This window comes from Aegilops tauschii, chromosome 1 (genome assembly GCF_002575655.3).
Source record: "Aegilops tauschii subsp. strangulata cultivar AL8/78 chromosome 1, Aet v6.0, whole genome shotgun sequence".
Classification (NCBI taxonomy): Eukaryota; Viridiplantae; Streptophyta; class Magnoliopsida; order Poales; family Poaceae; genus Aegilops; species Aegilops tauschii.
Window position 1 is genome coordinate 27,773,393 of NC_053035.3, and position 16,539 is coordinate 27,789,931.

Sequence of the window (16,539 nt, forward strand, 5' to 3'; positions counted from 1 at the left end):
GTCCGCCACCTTTTGACCAAGTCAAACGGGCCGGCCTTTTCACAGGAATGGGCCTCTGTTGGGCCGTGCCACATGTCGACGTATCATAGGCGCCTTCTGTCCAATGAGTGGATGACATCTGTCCTAGCGATGAGCCGACACGTGTTTCCTCCAGCCAATGATGATTTTACACGTGGAAAATCCCCATTGGTCAGGGCTGTTAACGGGTTATCGGATCCAAAATCCGACCCGATAGTTTAACGGCGTTCTGTTACGGTGGATGCCACGTGTCGGTCACCCTTGACGAAAGCACTTCTGTGACGCGCGATTTATCGTCATGGAAGTGGACACTTCCGTGATGATAATTTTGGTAATGTCATGGAACACTTCTACGACAGCACAGGTATGACTATCTTGATTCTGTCATAAATTTGTCATGGATGTACATGCATGACAAAAAACGCGACCTACTGTGACAAACACGTATCATCACGGAAGTGTATTTTTTTTGTAGAAGAGCCCCTCTCCCATGAAGACATCGCCATCATCGCCAAGCTCACTCGCCTCGATCCGGAGGCGCTTCGCATCGCAGGCGCCATGGCCGGCCCTGATGCTGTCGCTGACAACCCAGTTTAGTTATGATAGGTCCTCTATCTACTAGTATTAGTCTTCGGCAGCGATTGGCCTTAAGCCAATTCAAGTTAGGATCAATGTCTAGCTCCTGTCATAGATTTAGCGGGCTTGCTGCGCGCCAGAGAATTCAGGGGCTTGTTGGTGGTCTCTGGCGCCCCCCTGTTATGCGGAATGTGTATCAGTTTCCTTCTTCAATCAATAGAAATCTTCTGTTGCCGGAGAAGTTTTGTGTGTCCAATGATTAACACAAATTTATCTGTTTTGAGCTGGAACGTTAGGGAATTGAATTATCCGGCCAGGCGCTTTGCTGTGCATGAACTTGCGACAGCTCACAGGCCTACCATCCTCTGTCTCCAGGAGACGAAGCTGGAAACCTGGTCAGCAGATGCTGCTCGCAAGATCGGCGGCACCGCCATGGAAGGGTGCGCGGTCCTGCCTGCTGCTGGCACAAAGGGAGGCGTGGCAATTTTTTGGAACACAAGGCTAGTCGACATTGCCACGCATTCAGTTGGCTGTTTCTCAATCACAGCAAAGGTCTCAGCGGTTCAGTGCAGTTCATCGTTCTGGCTGACGACTGTCTATGGGCCGGCCGACGACGCCCGCAAGGAGGCTTTCCTGGCTGAGTTGATCAACGCCGCCCCGCCCAGTGGAGAACCGTGGCTGATTACTGGTTATTTCAACGTCATCTATGAAGCCAGAGACAAAAGCAACCTCAACTTGAACAGAAGAATTATGGGACAATTCAGAAGAGCCATCGACTCTGCTTGTCTGAAGGAAATTAAGTGCAAGAACAGGCGTTTCACCTGGTCAAATGAGAGAGAAAGCCCGACTCTTGTCAGCATCGACAAAATCTTCTGCAACTCTGAATGGGACGCCCTCTTCCCAAACCACATGCTGATGGCTGCTTCCACGGCCTGCTCTGAACATTGCCCCCTGCTACTCGCCAACGCTGCACCTCCTGCACGTCGGCCCTCTTTCAAATTTGAATCTTTCTGGACGCGTTTCCCGCGCTTTCAGGAGACTGTGGAACGGGCTTGGCAGCGCCCTGTGGCCAGCTCCTGCCCCATTGCCACGCTCAAGCTCAAGCTCAAACGCACCGCGTTCTACCTCAGAATCTGGGCCAGGTCTCTCTTCAGCGACGCCAAGGTTCAGTTGCACCTGGCTGCGGAAATCATCCTTCACCTAGATATTGCCCAGGAAAAGCGACACCTCACTCCTGCTGAGTTCCATCTTTGAAAGCAACCGAAGCAAAGAGTGGTTGGCCTTGCAGCTATTGAGCGCGCACGCAAAAGACAGGCATTCAGGATCACTTGGCTCAAGGCAGGGGATGCAAAAACTGCATTTTTTTAGGCCAAGATCAACACCCGCAGAAGGAAGAACTTCATTCATTCTCTGCAAGCCAGTTCATCCACGGCCACCTCGCACGACGACAAAGATGATGTTGCATACAGGCACTTCACCTCCCATCTAGGCACCAAGCAAACCAGGGGCTGCTCCATCAACTGGGATGCGATCGACCTTCCATGCGTCCAAAATGCTGGGTTGGATAACCCCTTCACTGAGCCTGAAGTGTGGGCTGCCATCCTCGCCACTCCAGTCGACAAAGCGCCAGGGCCGGACGGCTTCTCGGGTGCCTTCTTCAGAGCCTGCTGGAACACAATCAAGCATGATGTCATGGCAGTCTTCGATCACTTCTACAGACTGGCAGGGGGAAACTTCTCTGACCTGAACTCGGCCATGATCGCCTAGCTGCCAAAGAAAGACGGAGCGACGGGCATGGGGGATTTCAGGCCCATAAGCCTCATCCACTCCATCGCCAAACTTATAGCCAAGGTGCTCTCGATGAGGCTGGCTGTTGTCATTGACACGATCATCTCCCCCCGCAATCCGCATTCCAGAGGGCCAAATGCATCCACGACAGCTTCCTCTTCGTCCAGAATAGTGTCCGTGCCCTCCATCGCCGCAAAACACCCACCCTCCTGCTGAAACTAGACATAGCAAAGGCTTTTGACAATGTGTCATGGGAATACATCTTAGAGCTGCTAGAAAAAATGGGCTTTCCGGTGCGCTGGAGGGACTGGGTTGCCCTGCTCCTATCAACCTCATCATCAGTATGTCTCCTCAATGGCGTTCTAGGCTGCCCCATTGAGCATCGACGCGGCCTGCGGCAGGGAGACCCGCTCTCCCCCCTCCTGTTCATCCTCTGCATCGACCCCTTGCATAGACTGCTAGAAGCTGCAACTAGAGACGGCCTCCTCCAACCAATACCCGGAAGAACACTGCGCATGCGCACTAGCCTGTACGCCGACGACACAGTCATCTTCATCAACCCTGTGCGCCAGGAGATCGACGAGCTGCTGCACATCCTTCGTATCTTTGGAGAAGCAACCGGGCTGCGCGTCAACTTAGAAAAATCATCAGCCATTCCGATTGCGTGCGACGAAATCGACCTACACACGGTTCTGCAAAATTTTGGGGGGGCGATCGCGTCCTTGCCAATTAGATACCTCGGCCTGCCAATCACTACGGGTAGGCTCAGATTAGTGCATCTTCAGTTCATCCTCGACAGGATCCGCGCACGCCTTGCAGGCTGGAAAGGGAGGCTCATGCCCTTCACCGGCAGACGCGTCCTGGTACGCTGTGTTCTCTCGGCAATGCCCACCTTCGCCATCACAGTGCTGCGGGCGCCCAAAAAGTTCTACAAGGAAGTAGACAAGGCAAGAAGAAGGTTCCTATGGGCGCAAGACGAAGTGGCCACTGGTGGAAAGTGCAAGGTGCGATGGCAGGCGGTGACCGCGCCAGTGCGCGCAGGAGGCCTGGGCATCCATGATCTACCGAAGTTTGCCCGGGCTCTTTGCCTGTGATGGCTATGGCTAGCATGGACGCACGTCCCGCCCTTGGGTTGGCACCGGCACTCCCTGCGACGACGCCGATCGCACTATGTTCGCTGCCTGCACGTCTGTCACCGTCGGGGACGGCTCAACGGCTTCCTTCTGGCTCTCTTCCTGGCTGAACGGCAGACCGCTATGTCAGGCATACCCAACAGTGTTTGCTCACTCCGTCCGCAAGAACAGATCTGTCCAAGAAGCCCTGCATCAAGACCGATGGGTCCTTGACCTACGCCATGGTGACCACGGCAACATCATGCACTTTGTGCTGCAGCTCGCCAGGGAGATCAGAAGCGCCGGCATCACACTGGAAGCTAGAAGGGCCGACACTATCGCCTGGACCCTGGGCAACTCCGGCAACTACTCCACGCGCTCCGCCTACGACGTCCAGTTTGAAGACCGCCCGGCGCTTGACTTCACAGCAATCATCTGGAAGGCTTGGGCCCCTGACAAGATGAAAGTCCTTTTCTGGCTGCTGCACTTAGATCGCCTATGGTGCAACGACAGACTCCAAAGACGTGGATGGACCAACAGCTACTTCTGCCAGCTATGTCTCCGCAACCTCGAGACTTCGTCACATCTGTTCTGGGAGTGCACCGTTGCCATTCAGGCCTGGAACGAGGTGGCAACCTGGCTCGGCTGTCATTCCTTCAGCCAGTCCACCTGGAGCACGGGGAGAACCACCGCCGAGAGGGTTCGTTTGATCATCGACGGAGCCAACCCAGGCATGAGGAAGGGCACCAGATCGCTGCTCACATTGATGGCCTGGCAAATTTGGTTAGAGCGAAACGCGTGCACCTTTAAAGGGAAAGCACCATGCGCCCGCAGCATCACTGTGGCCTGCCGCCGTGACATGGAGTAGTGGAGGATCGCCGGAGCCAAATGCATAGCGCACCCCTTCGGGGACGTGCCGTGAAAATAGCGAAATCAGACCCTCCTCGCCAGCTTACACACTCGTTAGGCTGGCTATGTAATCTCTCCTCCATTCCACCGATCACTTGATCAGACTATGTATTTTTCCCGCTCTCTCCTGCTATGAAATGAAAGCCAGAAATGGCCATTTAAAAAAAAACTTTATACTAAAATTAGTACAAAGTTGAGTAATCTATTTTGGAGCGGATGGAGTATATATGAACGAACACTCATCCTACAAGTTCTATGACAAATCTGCTCCATTAGTGCCCGTCTATTTTCTGATTCCTCTCGTTCCCAGCAAGGATCCTCACATGTTCATGCTCACTTTCTCATTAACACTTCTACAAGATTGGAGACTAGCTAGCCGCTACTTGGGTGCTAGAGAGCAATATATATATACTTGTGTGCTAGTTAGAAAACACACTAGTAGAAAAAGAGGCTTCCATACGCCCCCATTAGTCCCCAAAATAATCGAACCGCGACAAAAGGGGTCTTTAGTCGCGGTTCGGGAGGAGACCCGCGACCAACTATCTGGGCCCAGCGCGCTCGGTCGACAGCTGGCGGACGGGAGGGGCTTTAGTCCCGGTTGGCCTGGCCAACCGCGACTAAAGGTCCCCGAAGGCCTTTAGTCGCGGTTGGCCAGGCCAACCGGGACTAAAGGCCCATCCAGCTGGCGGACGGGAGGGGCTTTAGTCCCGGTTGGCCTGGCCAACCGGGACTAAAGGTCCCCGAAGGCCTTTAGTCGCGGTTGGCCAGGCCAACCGGGACTAAAGGCCCATCCCTATATATAGGACTCAGCTCACTTCACAATATTCACAAGGGGGTGGTGGGTTTGCTTTTGGTTCCTCCTATGCACACAAGGTGTTCGATGAAATGCCCGAGAGCCTGAAACAAACATGATATGAAGTGTCCGAGCCACACTTGAGCTTTCTCATTTATTTTTCCTCCGCGATCGCGGTTAGCAACTTGAACCTTTCATGTGTCATTGATAAAATATGCATGTGTGTAGTTCATTGTTTAATTTGTATTATTTCTAGCTAGTTAGTTTAACAAATGCATGATGGTTAATTATATACTTTATATAATAATAATGCAGATGAATCGGCAATGGATGTACGGTCCCCGACTCTCCAGCGAGTTCACTACGGGTTTGAAAGATTTCCTCGTAGTGGCAAATGCGAACAAGCAGCGAGGTTTTATTATCTGTCCATGTGCTGTCTGTAAGAATCAGAAGGGTTACTCCTCCTCAAGAGAGGTTCACATGCACCTCCTTCGGCGCGGTTTCATGCGAAGCTATAATTGTTGGACCAAGCATGGAGAAAGAGGGGTTAGAACGGAAGAAGATGAAGAAGGGGATGATATCGATGACAACTATCATGATCATTTCGGTGATACTTTCATGGAGGATGATGCTGAAGGTGGGGAAGGGTTAGGTGAAGGTGAAGAAGAGGCACATGATGAGCCCGCTGATGATCTTGGTCGGACCATTGCTGATGCACGGAGACGCTGCGAAACTGACAAGGATAGGGAGAATTTGGATCGCATGTTAGAGGATCACAAAAAGTCGTTGTATCCAGGATGCGATAATAGTCTGAAAAAGCTGGGCTGCACACTGGATTTGCTAAAATGGAAGGCACAGGAAGGTGTAGGTGACTCATCATTTGAAAATTTGCTGAAAATGTTGAAGAATATGTTTCCGAAGAATAACGAGTTGCCCGCCAGTACGTACGAAGCAAAGAAGGTTGTCTGCCCTCTAGGTTTAGAGGTTCTGAAGATACATGCATGCATTAACGACTGCATCCTCTACCGCGGTGAATACGAGAATTTGAATGAATGCCCTATATGCACTGCATTGCGTTATAAGATCAGAGGCGATGACCCTGGTGACGATGTTGAGGGCGAGAAACCCAGGAAGAGGGTTCCCGCCAAGGTGATGTGGTATGCTCCTATAATACCACGGTTGAAACGTCTGTTCAGGAACGAAAAGCATGCCAAGTCGTTGCGATGGCACAAAGAGGACCGTAAGTCCGACGGGGAGTTGAGGCACACCGCTGATGGAACGCAATGGAGAAAGATCGACGGAGTGTTCAAAGATTTTGCAGCTGACGCAAGGAACATAAGATTTGGTCTAAGTACTGATGGCATGAATCCTTTTGGCGAGCAGAGCTCCAACCATAGCACCTGGCCCGTGACTCTATGCATCTACAACCTTCCTCCTTGGTTGTGCATGAAGCGGAAGTTCATTATGATGCCAGTGCTCATCCAAGGCCCTAAGCAACCCGGCAACGACATCGATGTGTACCTAAGGCCATTAGTTGAAGAACTCTTACAGTTGTGGGCCAGACCTGGTGTACGTGTCTGGGATGAGCACAAAGGAGAGGAATTTGACCTACGAGCGTTGCTTTTTGTAACCATCAACGATTGGCCTGCTCTCAGTAACCTTTCGGGACAGACAAATAAGGGATACAATGCATGCACGCACTGCTTACATGAGACTGAAAGTGTACGTTTGGTTAATTGTAAGAAGAACGTGTACCTGGGTCATCGTCGATTTCTTCCCCGAAATCATAACGTAAGAAAGAAAGGCAAGCATTTCAACGGCAAGGCAGATCACCGGCCGAAGCCTGCGGAACGTACTGGTGCTGAGATATTTGATATGGTCAAGGATTTGAAAGTCATCTTTGGAAAGGGTCCTGGCGGACAATCAGTTCCCCGGGGAGTTGACGGGCACGCACCCATGTGGAAGAAGAAATCTATATTTTGGGAGCTAGAATATTGGAAAGTCCTAGATGTCCGCTCTGCAATCGACGTGATGCATGTTACGAAGAATATTTGCGTGAACCTGCTAAGCTTCTTGGGCATGTATGGGAAGACAAATGATACAAAGGAAGCACGGCAGGACCAGCAACTTTTGAAAGACCCAGATGACCGGCATCCGGAATGGTTTCAAGGTCATGCCAGCTACGCTCTTACCAAAGAAGAGAAGGTCATTTTTTTTGAATGCCTGAGCAGTATGAAGGTCCCGTCTGGCTTCTCGTCGAATATAAAGGGAATAATAAACATGGCGGAGAAAAAGTTCCAAAACCTGAAGTCTCATGACTGCCACGTGATTATGACGCAATTGCTTCCGATTTCTTTGAGGGGGCTCCTACCGGAAAATGTTCGAGTAGCCATTGTGAAGCTATGTGCATTCCTCAATGCAATCTCTCAGAAGGTAATCAATCCAGAAGATCTACCACGGTTACAGAACGATGTGGTCCAATGCCTTGTCAGTTTCGAGTTGGTGTTCCCACCATCCTTCTTCGATATTATGACGCACCTCCTGCTCCACCTAGTCGAAGAGATTTCCATTCTCGGTCCTGTATTTCTACACAATATGTTCCCCTTTGAGAGGTTCATGGGAGTATTAAAGAAATATGTTCGTAACCGTGCTAGGCCAGAAGGAAGCATCGTCAAGGGCTATGGAAATGAGGAGGTAATTGAGTTCTGTATTGACTATGTTCCTGACCTTAAGCCGATTGGTATTCCTCAATCGCGGCACGAGGGGAGACTAAGTGGAAAAGGCACGATCGGAAGGAAATCAACGATATGTATGGACGGTCATTCTATGACTGAAGCACACCACACAGTTCTGCAAAATTCCAGCTTGGTGGCTCCGTTCTTCGAGCAGCACAAGAATATTTTATGCTCGGACAACCCGGGGAAGCCTGAATCATGGATTAGAAAGTCCCACATGGAGACTTTCGGCAGTTGGTTGCGAAAACATTTAATGAATGACAATGATGTTGGAGATCAGCTGTACATGTTGGCCAAGAAACCATCTTCGACTATAACGATTTTCCAAGGGTACGAGATAAATGGGAATACATTTTACACCATCGCCCAAGATAAAAAGAGCACCAACCAAAACAGTGGTGTCCGCTTTGATGCAGCAACCGAGAATGGGCGAAAGGTCACATATTATGGTTACATAGAGGAGATATGGGAACTTGACTATGGACCCTCCTTTAAGGTCCCTTTGTTCCGGTGCAAATGGTTCAAGCTAACAGGAGGTGGGGTAAAGGTGGACGAGCAATACGGAATGACAATGGTGGATTTCAACAATCTTGGTTACCTTGACGAACCATTCGTCCTTGCCAAAGATGTCGCTCAGGTTTTTTATTTGAAGGACATGAGTAGCAAACCGAGGAAACGGAAAGATAAGAAAACGATCAGTACATCATGCGATGATCCAAAGCGCCACATTGTTCTTTCAGGGAAAAGAAACATCGTGGGAGTGGAGGACAAGACAGACATGTCAGAAGATTATAATATGTTTGGTGAAATTCTGCCCTTCAAAGGGAACACTGACCCAAGCATTAAGTTAAATCATGAGGATGCTCCATGGATACGGCACAATCGTAAGCAAGCAGGGACACAAGGGAAGAATTGATGTGTAATAATTTATTGTACCAAACTTTGTATTTGGTCGATGAACTGAATTATGTATCAAACCTTTTGTCAAACCTTCAAGGGATCGATGAACTGAATTTTTTGATATATTATTTGTATTTTTAAGATTTTAAAATGAATTAGTTTATTTTTCTGATTTTTTTGATATATTATTTGTATTTTTAAGATTTTAAAATGAATTAGTTTTATTTTTCTGATTTTTTTGATATATAATTGTATTTTTAAGATTTTAAAATCATTGAAAGCTAAAAGAATTTTCATAAAGAACTTTTTTTGTTAGAAACTTTAATAGCAAAAATAATTATCATAAAGTAAAATAAATAAGTAATTAGAAACAAAATAAAATAAAATAAATAAGTTTTTTGTTGTAAGTAGAAACAAAACAAAATAAATAAAGCAAAAAAGAAAACAAAAAACAGGCAAAAAATAAAAAATATGCCACCTACTTGGCCACCACGGCCTGAATACGACTAGAAACCCATCGATGGGCCAGGATTCAGGCCCGCAAAAGGCCTAGTAGGCCCATCAGGCATAGCAGTGACAATTAGGCCCGTAAGCCTGCAATGGAGAGGAGCTCAAGAGGGGAGCGGCAGTGGGTTAGTTAATGTGGATAAGCAGCCACCGTGGACCAATCTATGTGGATACTATGTTTCTGAGAACATCCGGAGACTAACCTCTGAGCGGAAGGCATCGGATAGCGTGCGGAAGGCGGCGGATAACTTGCGGAGGAGGCTTAGTCCAGAAGCTCGCTTCCGACCAATTCAAGATGAATTAGCAGGATTTTTCTTGAGGGAAGTCATCAATCCTAAAGGAGAACACTATACCGAGGACGCAGACATTTATATGCATACCCGAGATTGAAACTTGTTCGAAGTTGTATATGGTCCTCCATCCTAATTGTGTATGGAAACTTGTTCGAAGTTGTATATGGTCACCCGAGATTGAATATATATTATATATTCCTTTTGAATTCTTCTTGTTTGAAATTTCATATGCATGTATATAGTATCGTAGAATATGTGTACTGAAACTTCATCAAAATTAAAACAAAACACAAAATAAAATATAAAAGAAATAAAACACTACAAATTAAAAAGAAACCAGGTTTAGGGGGCTAAAACCCTAAACCTGCGGACGAGGCCTTTAGTCCCGGTTAGCCACGAGAACCGGGACTAAAGGTCCTCCGCCCCGACGGACCCCTGGCGGCCACGTGGACGGGCCTTTAGTCCCGGTCAGCCACGAGAACCGGGACTAAAGCCTTTAGTCGCGGTTCGTAAGAGGCGCGACTAAAGGGGGGGTCTTTAGTCGCGCATATTTAGTCCCGGTTGCACAGCCGGGACTAAAGGCCTTTGCGAACCGGGACTAAAGGGCTTTTTTCTACCAGTGACATTACCTAGAAGTCAAATTTTTAAATGTATTTTGCTCTCCTTATGAGCCATAAAAAATATGCTACATCTAAATTTATAAAAATGCATTAAATTTTATGTACTATTTCATCATGACTTTGTCCCTTTTATATGCAAATAATACATGTTCAGAGATCGTAAGGTACAAACCTAGACACTTTTATACGAGCATCCAAACTGCATATTGAATGATTTTATTGACAAAGGAAGCTTGATTTATTTTTATGATTGTGTCGAGGTCAATACAATCGCACTATTAACTGTTCATATCCGGTTTATGCAAAGATTAGGAATTCACCATCCACACCTACTATTCCCTCTCTTTCTCATATACTCCCTCCATTCCAATGAAGAGGTCCCCTTCAGTACATCCCCTCTAAAGGGTAATTTTGTCTTTTACTACTAATTAGTAGCTAATCCAGAGTCGACGACGATCTTTTTTTATAAAAGGTGCTTTTATTATCTCAAAATGTATCACCCGGCCTCTGCATAATTAGGATATACACAGCCAAACACCAGTAGACTGATAAACAGAAAGATAAAAGACCGACAACTCGGCAACAGTAGAGTCCATAGACCGACACTATGTCTATATCGAAAGAGATGGGGAACCGGTCCGGAGATTATGCTGCCACCCATGTTGGGTAAAAACCTCCGTAGCCACATACTCCTATAGCGTATACACCGCCTTGAACAACAGTTTGTACTCCGCTCGTTGTAACTTACACCACGTACGAAGCGAGTGCGTACAACGAAAAATAACCCGCAAAGGAGAAGCATTTTTGTCATTAAAAACAACATCATTTCTACATATCCAAAGCGACCATAGTAGGCATACGCTCCCACCCTTATTAGCGTTTTGTACCTATTTGAAATACTGTCTAGCAAATGACCAAAAATATAGGCAACACTTGCGGGCGGATACAAATTTGACGCTATTTGGATGCTGAGTACATAGAACGTGCAACTTACAGTGAAAAAAGAGGTGTTTAATTGTCTCGTCATGAGTACAAAAACAACACTTCTTACTTCCCGACCAGTTGCGTCGTGTGAGGTTGTCTTTTGTTAGCACAACTCCCCTACGGAGATACCACATGAATATTTTGACTTTAAGTGGTACCTTCGCTTTCTAATTTTTTTTGTTATTACTCACCGGTACCTCAAAATGCGTGAGTGCACGATACATAGAGTCTACTGTGAAAGACCCCGATGTAGTAAGGTTCTAGTCAAACACATCACAACCTTGTGTCAGGTTAATTGAATCCAGACGGGACAAGAGATTATTTCATGACATAAGTCGGGTGCCAATCAAATCCCTCCTGAACGAAATATTTGGCTGAGATGAGCTGAGCACTTGCGCAATAGTATTATTCTTATCGCGTGCAATGTTGTAAGGCTGGGTATTGTTCTCGGAGGCTAGCATTGCCTAGCCAGATGTCTTCCCAAAAAGAATCTCCGATCCGTCCTTTATTGCGAAGACCCAAAGCGAAAGAGATGTTTCTTTGCCGCCATTAGGCCGACCCAGAAGTGTGAGTCTCCAGGTTTCCAATATACCTGAGACACTACCTTTTGTCCTATATACTTATTGCACAGCATGGTTTGCCAAATACCATTCTCGACCTGCAGGTCATGAATACCGAGGCCACCCTGGTCTTTCGGCCTACAAACCATGCTCCATTTGGCCAGCCTATATTTTTTTCTTTTCACCATCTCCTTGCCAAAAGAATCTGGACCTAAAATAGTTCAATCTTTGCAAGACCCCTTTTGGGAGCTGGAAGAACGAAAGCATATAGAGAACCATATTTGTGAGGACAGAATTTATTAAAACCAATCGTCCTTCAACTGAGAGCAACTTGCCTTTCCAGCTGCTCAAGCATTTCTCTAGCCGCTCATCTACATGCTTCCACTCTGCAATGGTGAGACGCCGATAATGAATTGGTATTCCCAAATATTTAATTGAGAATTGTCCATGTGCACAACCAAAAGGTCAGCATAATCGGCCACTGCCTCAACGGCTTCTCCAAAGCATAACAATTCACTTTTATGGAAGTTAATCTTAAGACCCGACATTTGCGCAAACGCTGACAACAGAAATTTCAAGTTTCTAGCCTTGTCTAGGTCATGTTCCATAAAGAGAATTGTGTCATCAACATATTGCAGAATAGAGAGACCACCATCCACTAGATGTGGCACTACTCCTGTAATCTTGTCGTCCTGCTTGGAGCACTCAATCAGAATAGTCAACATGTCAGGTACAATGTTAAATAACATTGGGGATATGGCGTCACCCTATCATAGTCCTTTTTTTGTCTGAAAGTAATGGCCGACATCATCATTGACTTTGATGGCCACACTACCTCCAGTTACAAAATTTTGGATCCACTTGCACCATTTATCGGAGAAGCCTTTCATCCTTAGGGCCTGTTGGAGGAAAGACCATTTAACCTTGTTGTAGGCTTTTACAAAGTCTATTTTGAATTCTACTCCACTCATGTTTTTCCGGCGTTCCTTCCTTGCATGAAAGCTGTTTGAGATGGCCGGACAACATGGTCAGCTACCGAGTTTAATCTATTCGTCGCCACTTTGGTGAAAATCTTGAAGCTTACATTAAGGAGGCATATGGGTCTGAACTGTTGAATCCATTTGGCCTCCTTATTCTTAAGCAACAAGACAATCTCGCCAAAATTAAGTCTGAATAAGTCAAGTCGGTCAGCATGAAAATCATTGAACAACTCCAAAAGGTCGGACTTGATGATATTCCAGAAATTCTGATAGAATTCTGCGGGGAAACCATCAGGGCCTGGAGCTTTGTTATGTTCCATTTGGAACACCGAAGCTCGCACCTCCTCTTCTGAGAATGGTGCCGTTAGGATATCGTTTTCTTCTACCGTGACATGTGGAATATCATCTATTCGGGTCTCATCAAGGGTGAAATTCCCTTCAGTCGACGCTCCGAAAAGAGATTTCTAGTATTTGATGATATACTTTTTGAGCTCCTCCTGACCTTCGGTCCTCCCCTTATCTTGTTGGAGACTGTAAATACATTTCTTCCTATGCCGCGCATTGGTGACCAATTGGAAGCATCTTGTATTACTATCACCCATCAAAATGAAATCAGCTTTGGATCTCCGGTAGTATTTTATCTCCTCTTCTCAGAGTAGACGGGCAACCATCTCATTCGATTGATTTTTCAATTCAATCTCTTGCTGAGATAATGTACGCGTCTCTGCAATTTTGTCAAGGTCATCAATGATGGTACAGAGCCTTTGTTTTTCTTTTTTATAAATTCCGTTGGTGTGTTTTGCCCATCTAGAGAGGTGTCGCCTCATGGCTCTTATTTTAAAGATCCATCGCTGAATAGGTGTACGACCAATAGTGGGTCTCTCCCAAACATTCTTGATTCTGTCTACGAATCCGTCCCTATGTGTCGACGATGATCTAATTTCAATTTCCAAAATAACGGAAACGGAGGTACTCCAACATTCGTATCCTCGTACAGAAAATAGGATATTTATATGTGTTCCACACCATCAGCTGCTTCCGTCGGTTCTTGCCTAGCGAGAAGGTTCATTTGATCACCCTACGTTGTTTATCCATCTCATAGGCCGGGCCAAGGAAAAGGGGCTAATTGGTGGACTAGTCCCCCATCTGGTGGATGGGAGGTATCCATCCTACAATATGCGGATGACACAATATTATTTATGGAACATGACATTGCTCAAGCTCGAAACATGAAACTCATCCTATGTCTCTTTGAGCAATTATCGGGGTTGAAGATCAATTTCCACAAAAGTGAACTTTTCTGCTTTGGAAGGGCCAAAGATGACCAAGAAGAATACAAGCACCTGTTCGGTTGTGAACTGGGATCGTTGCCCTTTAGTTATCTTGGCATTCCAATACATCATAGGAAATTGACTAATAAAGAATGGAAATGTATCGAGAATCGATTCGAGAAGAAACTTAGCTGCTGGAAGGGCAAGCTTATGTCATATGGAGGACGGCTAATATTAATTAATTCGGTACTAACGAGCATGCCGATGTTCCTCTTGTCTTTTTTCGAAATACCCAAAGGGGTACGCAAGAGATTAGACTTCTATCGATCTCGATTCTTTTGGCAATCGGACGAGGTTAAGACAAAATATCGTCTGGCAAGATGGGATATTATTTGTCGACCAAAGGACCAGGGGGGTCTTGGGATTGAAAACCTCGAGGTGAAAAATAAATGCTTGTTGAGTAAGTGGTTATATCGATTATCGCTGCATTCCGAAGGAATGTGGGCCCAGATTCTACGCAACAAGTATTTACACTCCAAAACTCTAGCCCAGGTTACCGTAAGACCTAATGTTTCACCGTTTTGGAAGGGACTCATGCGAGTGAAGGATACTTTCTGCCATAGGGTGAAGTTTAGTGTTGGGGACGGCTCAACGGTAAGGTTTTGGGAGGATACGTGGTTAGGTGATACGCCGCTAGCTCTCCAGTATCCTTCTCTGTATCATATTGCTCAACGTAAGGAAGAGTACGTGGCAACAGTGATGCAGACGGTACCCTTGAATATCCAGTTCAGGAGATCTCTAGTTGGGGAACGCTGGACTTCCTGGCTGCACTTAGTGAGGAGGCTAATAGAGGTGCACCTTTCCGATGAGGTGGATTCTTTTAGATGGAAGCTCACGAACAATGGCTTGTTCACAGTAAAGTCTATGTACTTAGATCTCATCAACTCTGGCCCAATCCCGTGATCGCTTCATATTTGGCGAGTTAAAGTGCCCCTACGAATTAAGATATTTATGTGGTTTGTCCACAAATAAGTGATCCTAACCAAAGATAACTTACTTAGGCGGAGATGGGTAGGTAGCTCGAGGTGTTGCTGTTGTGATCAGGATGAAACAATACAACACCTATTTCTTGAGTGCCCGCTTGCGAAGTTACTTTGGAGATCGGTGCATGTAGCCTTTAATATTTCACCTCCTAATAGCATAGAGACGTTGTTTGGGACGTGGCTTGATGGAGTGAATGTGCATCTCGCGCATAATATTCGGATTGGAATATGCGCACTTTTTTGGGCTATATGAAAATGTAGGAATGATATTATTTTTAACAGAAAGCCTATGACTAATTTCTTGCAGGTCATATTCCGGGCTACGGCATGGATCTGTACTTGGTCATTACTCACTCCTACGGACTCCAGGGGCAGCTGGCTACTGGTTGCAACCGATGGGAGATGGCAGCTCGGGTTTTCTTCAACCGGTTTGGATGACGATCACTGCATAGGATCGGTCCTTAGTGGATCCTCGTTAAGCCGGATGCGGTTTTGAGACTTGTACTCTTTATTTTTTTTACTTGACTCCTTTTGTGAGCAGTACTTTGCAATCCAGACTTTGTTTTTGTCGGACTTTTAATAAAGTGGCTGCATGCATCTGTCCGATGCAGAGGCCGAGGAATGACCTCCTTTTCCAAAAAAAAAAATCCATCTCCTGGTTTAGGTTGGACGCCGTGACCATATTTCCTCAGCATGAACCGCTCATGTTAGCTACTCACCATCCGCTGACAGCCGTCGTGTGGCTATGGATGGGCTGGAAGTGCACCGTGTGCCGTGCCCATAGTCAATGTGGTGGACGTCCATGGAGGGGGAGGCGTGGAGTCCAGGGTCAATATCGTGGTACAACATGTTGCCCTCAAATGGGGCACATGTGAGCCTTTGTAGATGCTGATGAACATCCAAGGCAGCAGTGTACGAGCAGAAGCTCAATGGAGTACTTCTCTTGGTTCACGGGTGACATGGGTGGGTGGAGGCGTTACACGATCCTTCTGCGAGAGCCCATTATCATCTTCAGTATCATAGAGGTCGGGGTTGCTATCCTCGCCCTTGCAGATGAGCACGCTGTGGATAGACTCGACGAAATCGAGCGTGGCCTACACGCCGGGGACTCGGGGAACGATCACCAGCATGTCATGGATTTGTCTTTTTTAAGGTTTAATTTGACCATCATGCCGCCCATATCCGAAGGTGTATGTTTCAATCTTCACCGTTGATTGAATTAAGAGTTGATTGAATTAAGAGGGGGTATACTGAAGCTGAACTATACAATGAATTAGGCGTGCACGTATCTTAAAATTCAATTTTGACAATAAATTAGGCATGTTAGAGTTGTGTCGAATATTGTATACAAGGTAGGTTGCAGTTGGACTCTGAGTTGTATTGTGTTTAGATAGGACATAGAGTCATGTCTGAATACGACACTTGTATCCTAAGCCTCTTATATATAGCG

The 16,539-nt window shown here is 46.5% G+C and overlaps 2 protein-coding genes across 2 annotated transcripts; both read left to right on the forward strand.

Annotated features, from left to right (window-relative positions):
- The first annotated feature begins 849 nt into the window (after window positions 1–849).
- LOC141027119 (uncharacterized) lies at window positions 850–2,361 on the forward strand. Its single transcript, XM_073504055.1, has 2 exons — window positions 850–1,758; window positions 1,963–2,361. The coding sequence occupies exons 1-2, from the start codon at window positions 850–852 to the stop codon at window positions 2,359–2,361; spliced, it is 1,308 nt and encodes a 435-aa protein (XP_073360156.1).
- A 27-nt stretch (window positions 2,362–2,388) lies between these two features.
- Window positions 2,389–4,362, forward strand: LOC109756188 (uncharacterized). Its single transcript, XM_020315053.1, has 3 exons — window positions 2,389–2,445; window positions 2,511–3,386; window positions 3,490–4,362. Exons 1-3 carry the CDS (start codon window positions 2,389–2,391, stop codon window positions 4,360–4,362), a joined length of 1,806 nt encoding a protein of 601 aa, XP_020170642.1.
- The last annotated feature ends 12,177 nt before the right edge of the window (window positions 4,363–16,539 follow it).

Excerpts from the sequence above, each read along its gene's own strand:
- LOC141027119 (XM_073504055.1), top strand. The coding sequence starts at position 850 with ATGATTAACACAAATTTATCTGTTTTGAGCTGGAACGTTAGGGAATTG. Across the intron at positions 1,759-1,962 it reads CTCTCTTCAGCGACGCCAAG|GCCAAGATCAACACCCGCAG; the intron begins GTTCAGTTGCAC and ends GCATTTTTTTAG.
- LOC109756188 (XM_020315053.1), top strand. The coding sequence starts at position 2,389 with ATGGGGGATTTCAGGCCCATAAGCCTCATCCACTCCATCGCCAAACTT. Across the intron at positions 2,446-2,510 it reads TCGCCAAACTTATAGCCAAG|AGGGCCAAATGCATCCACGA; the intron begins GTGCTCTCGATG and ends TCCGCATTCCAG. Across the intron at positions 3,387-3,489 it reads CCACTGGTGGAAAGTGCAAG|CATGGACGCACGTCCCGCCC; the intron begins GTGCGATGGCAG and ends GGCTATGGCTAG.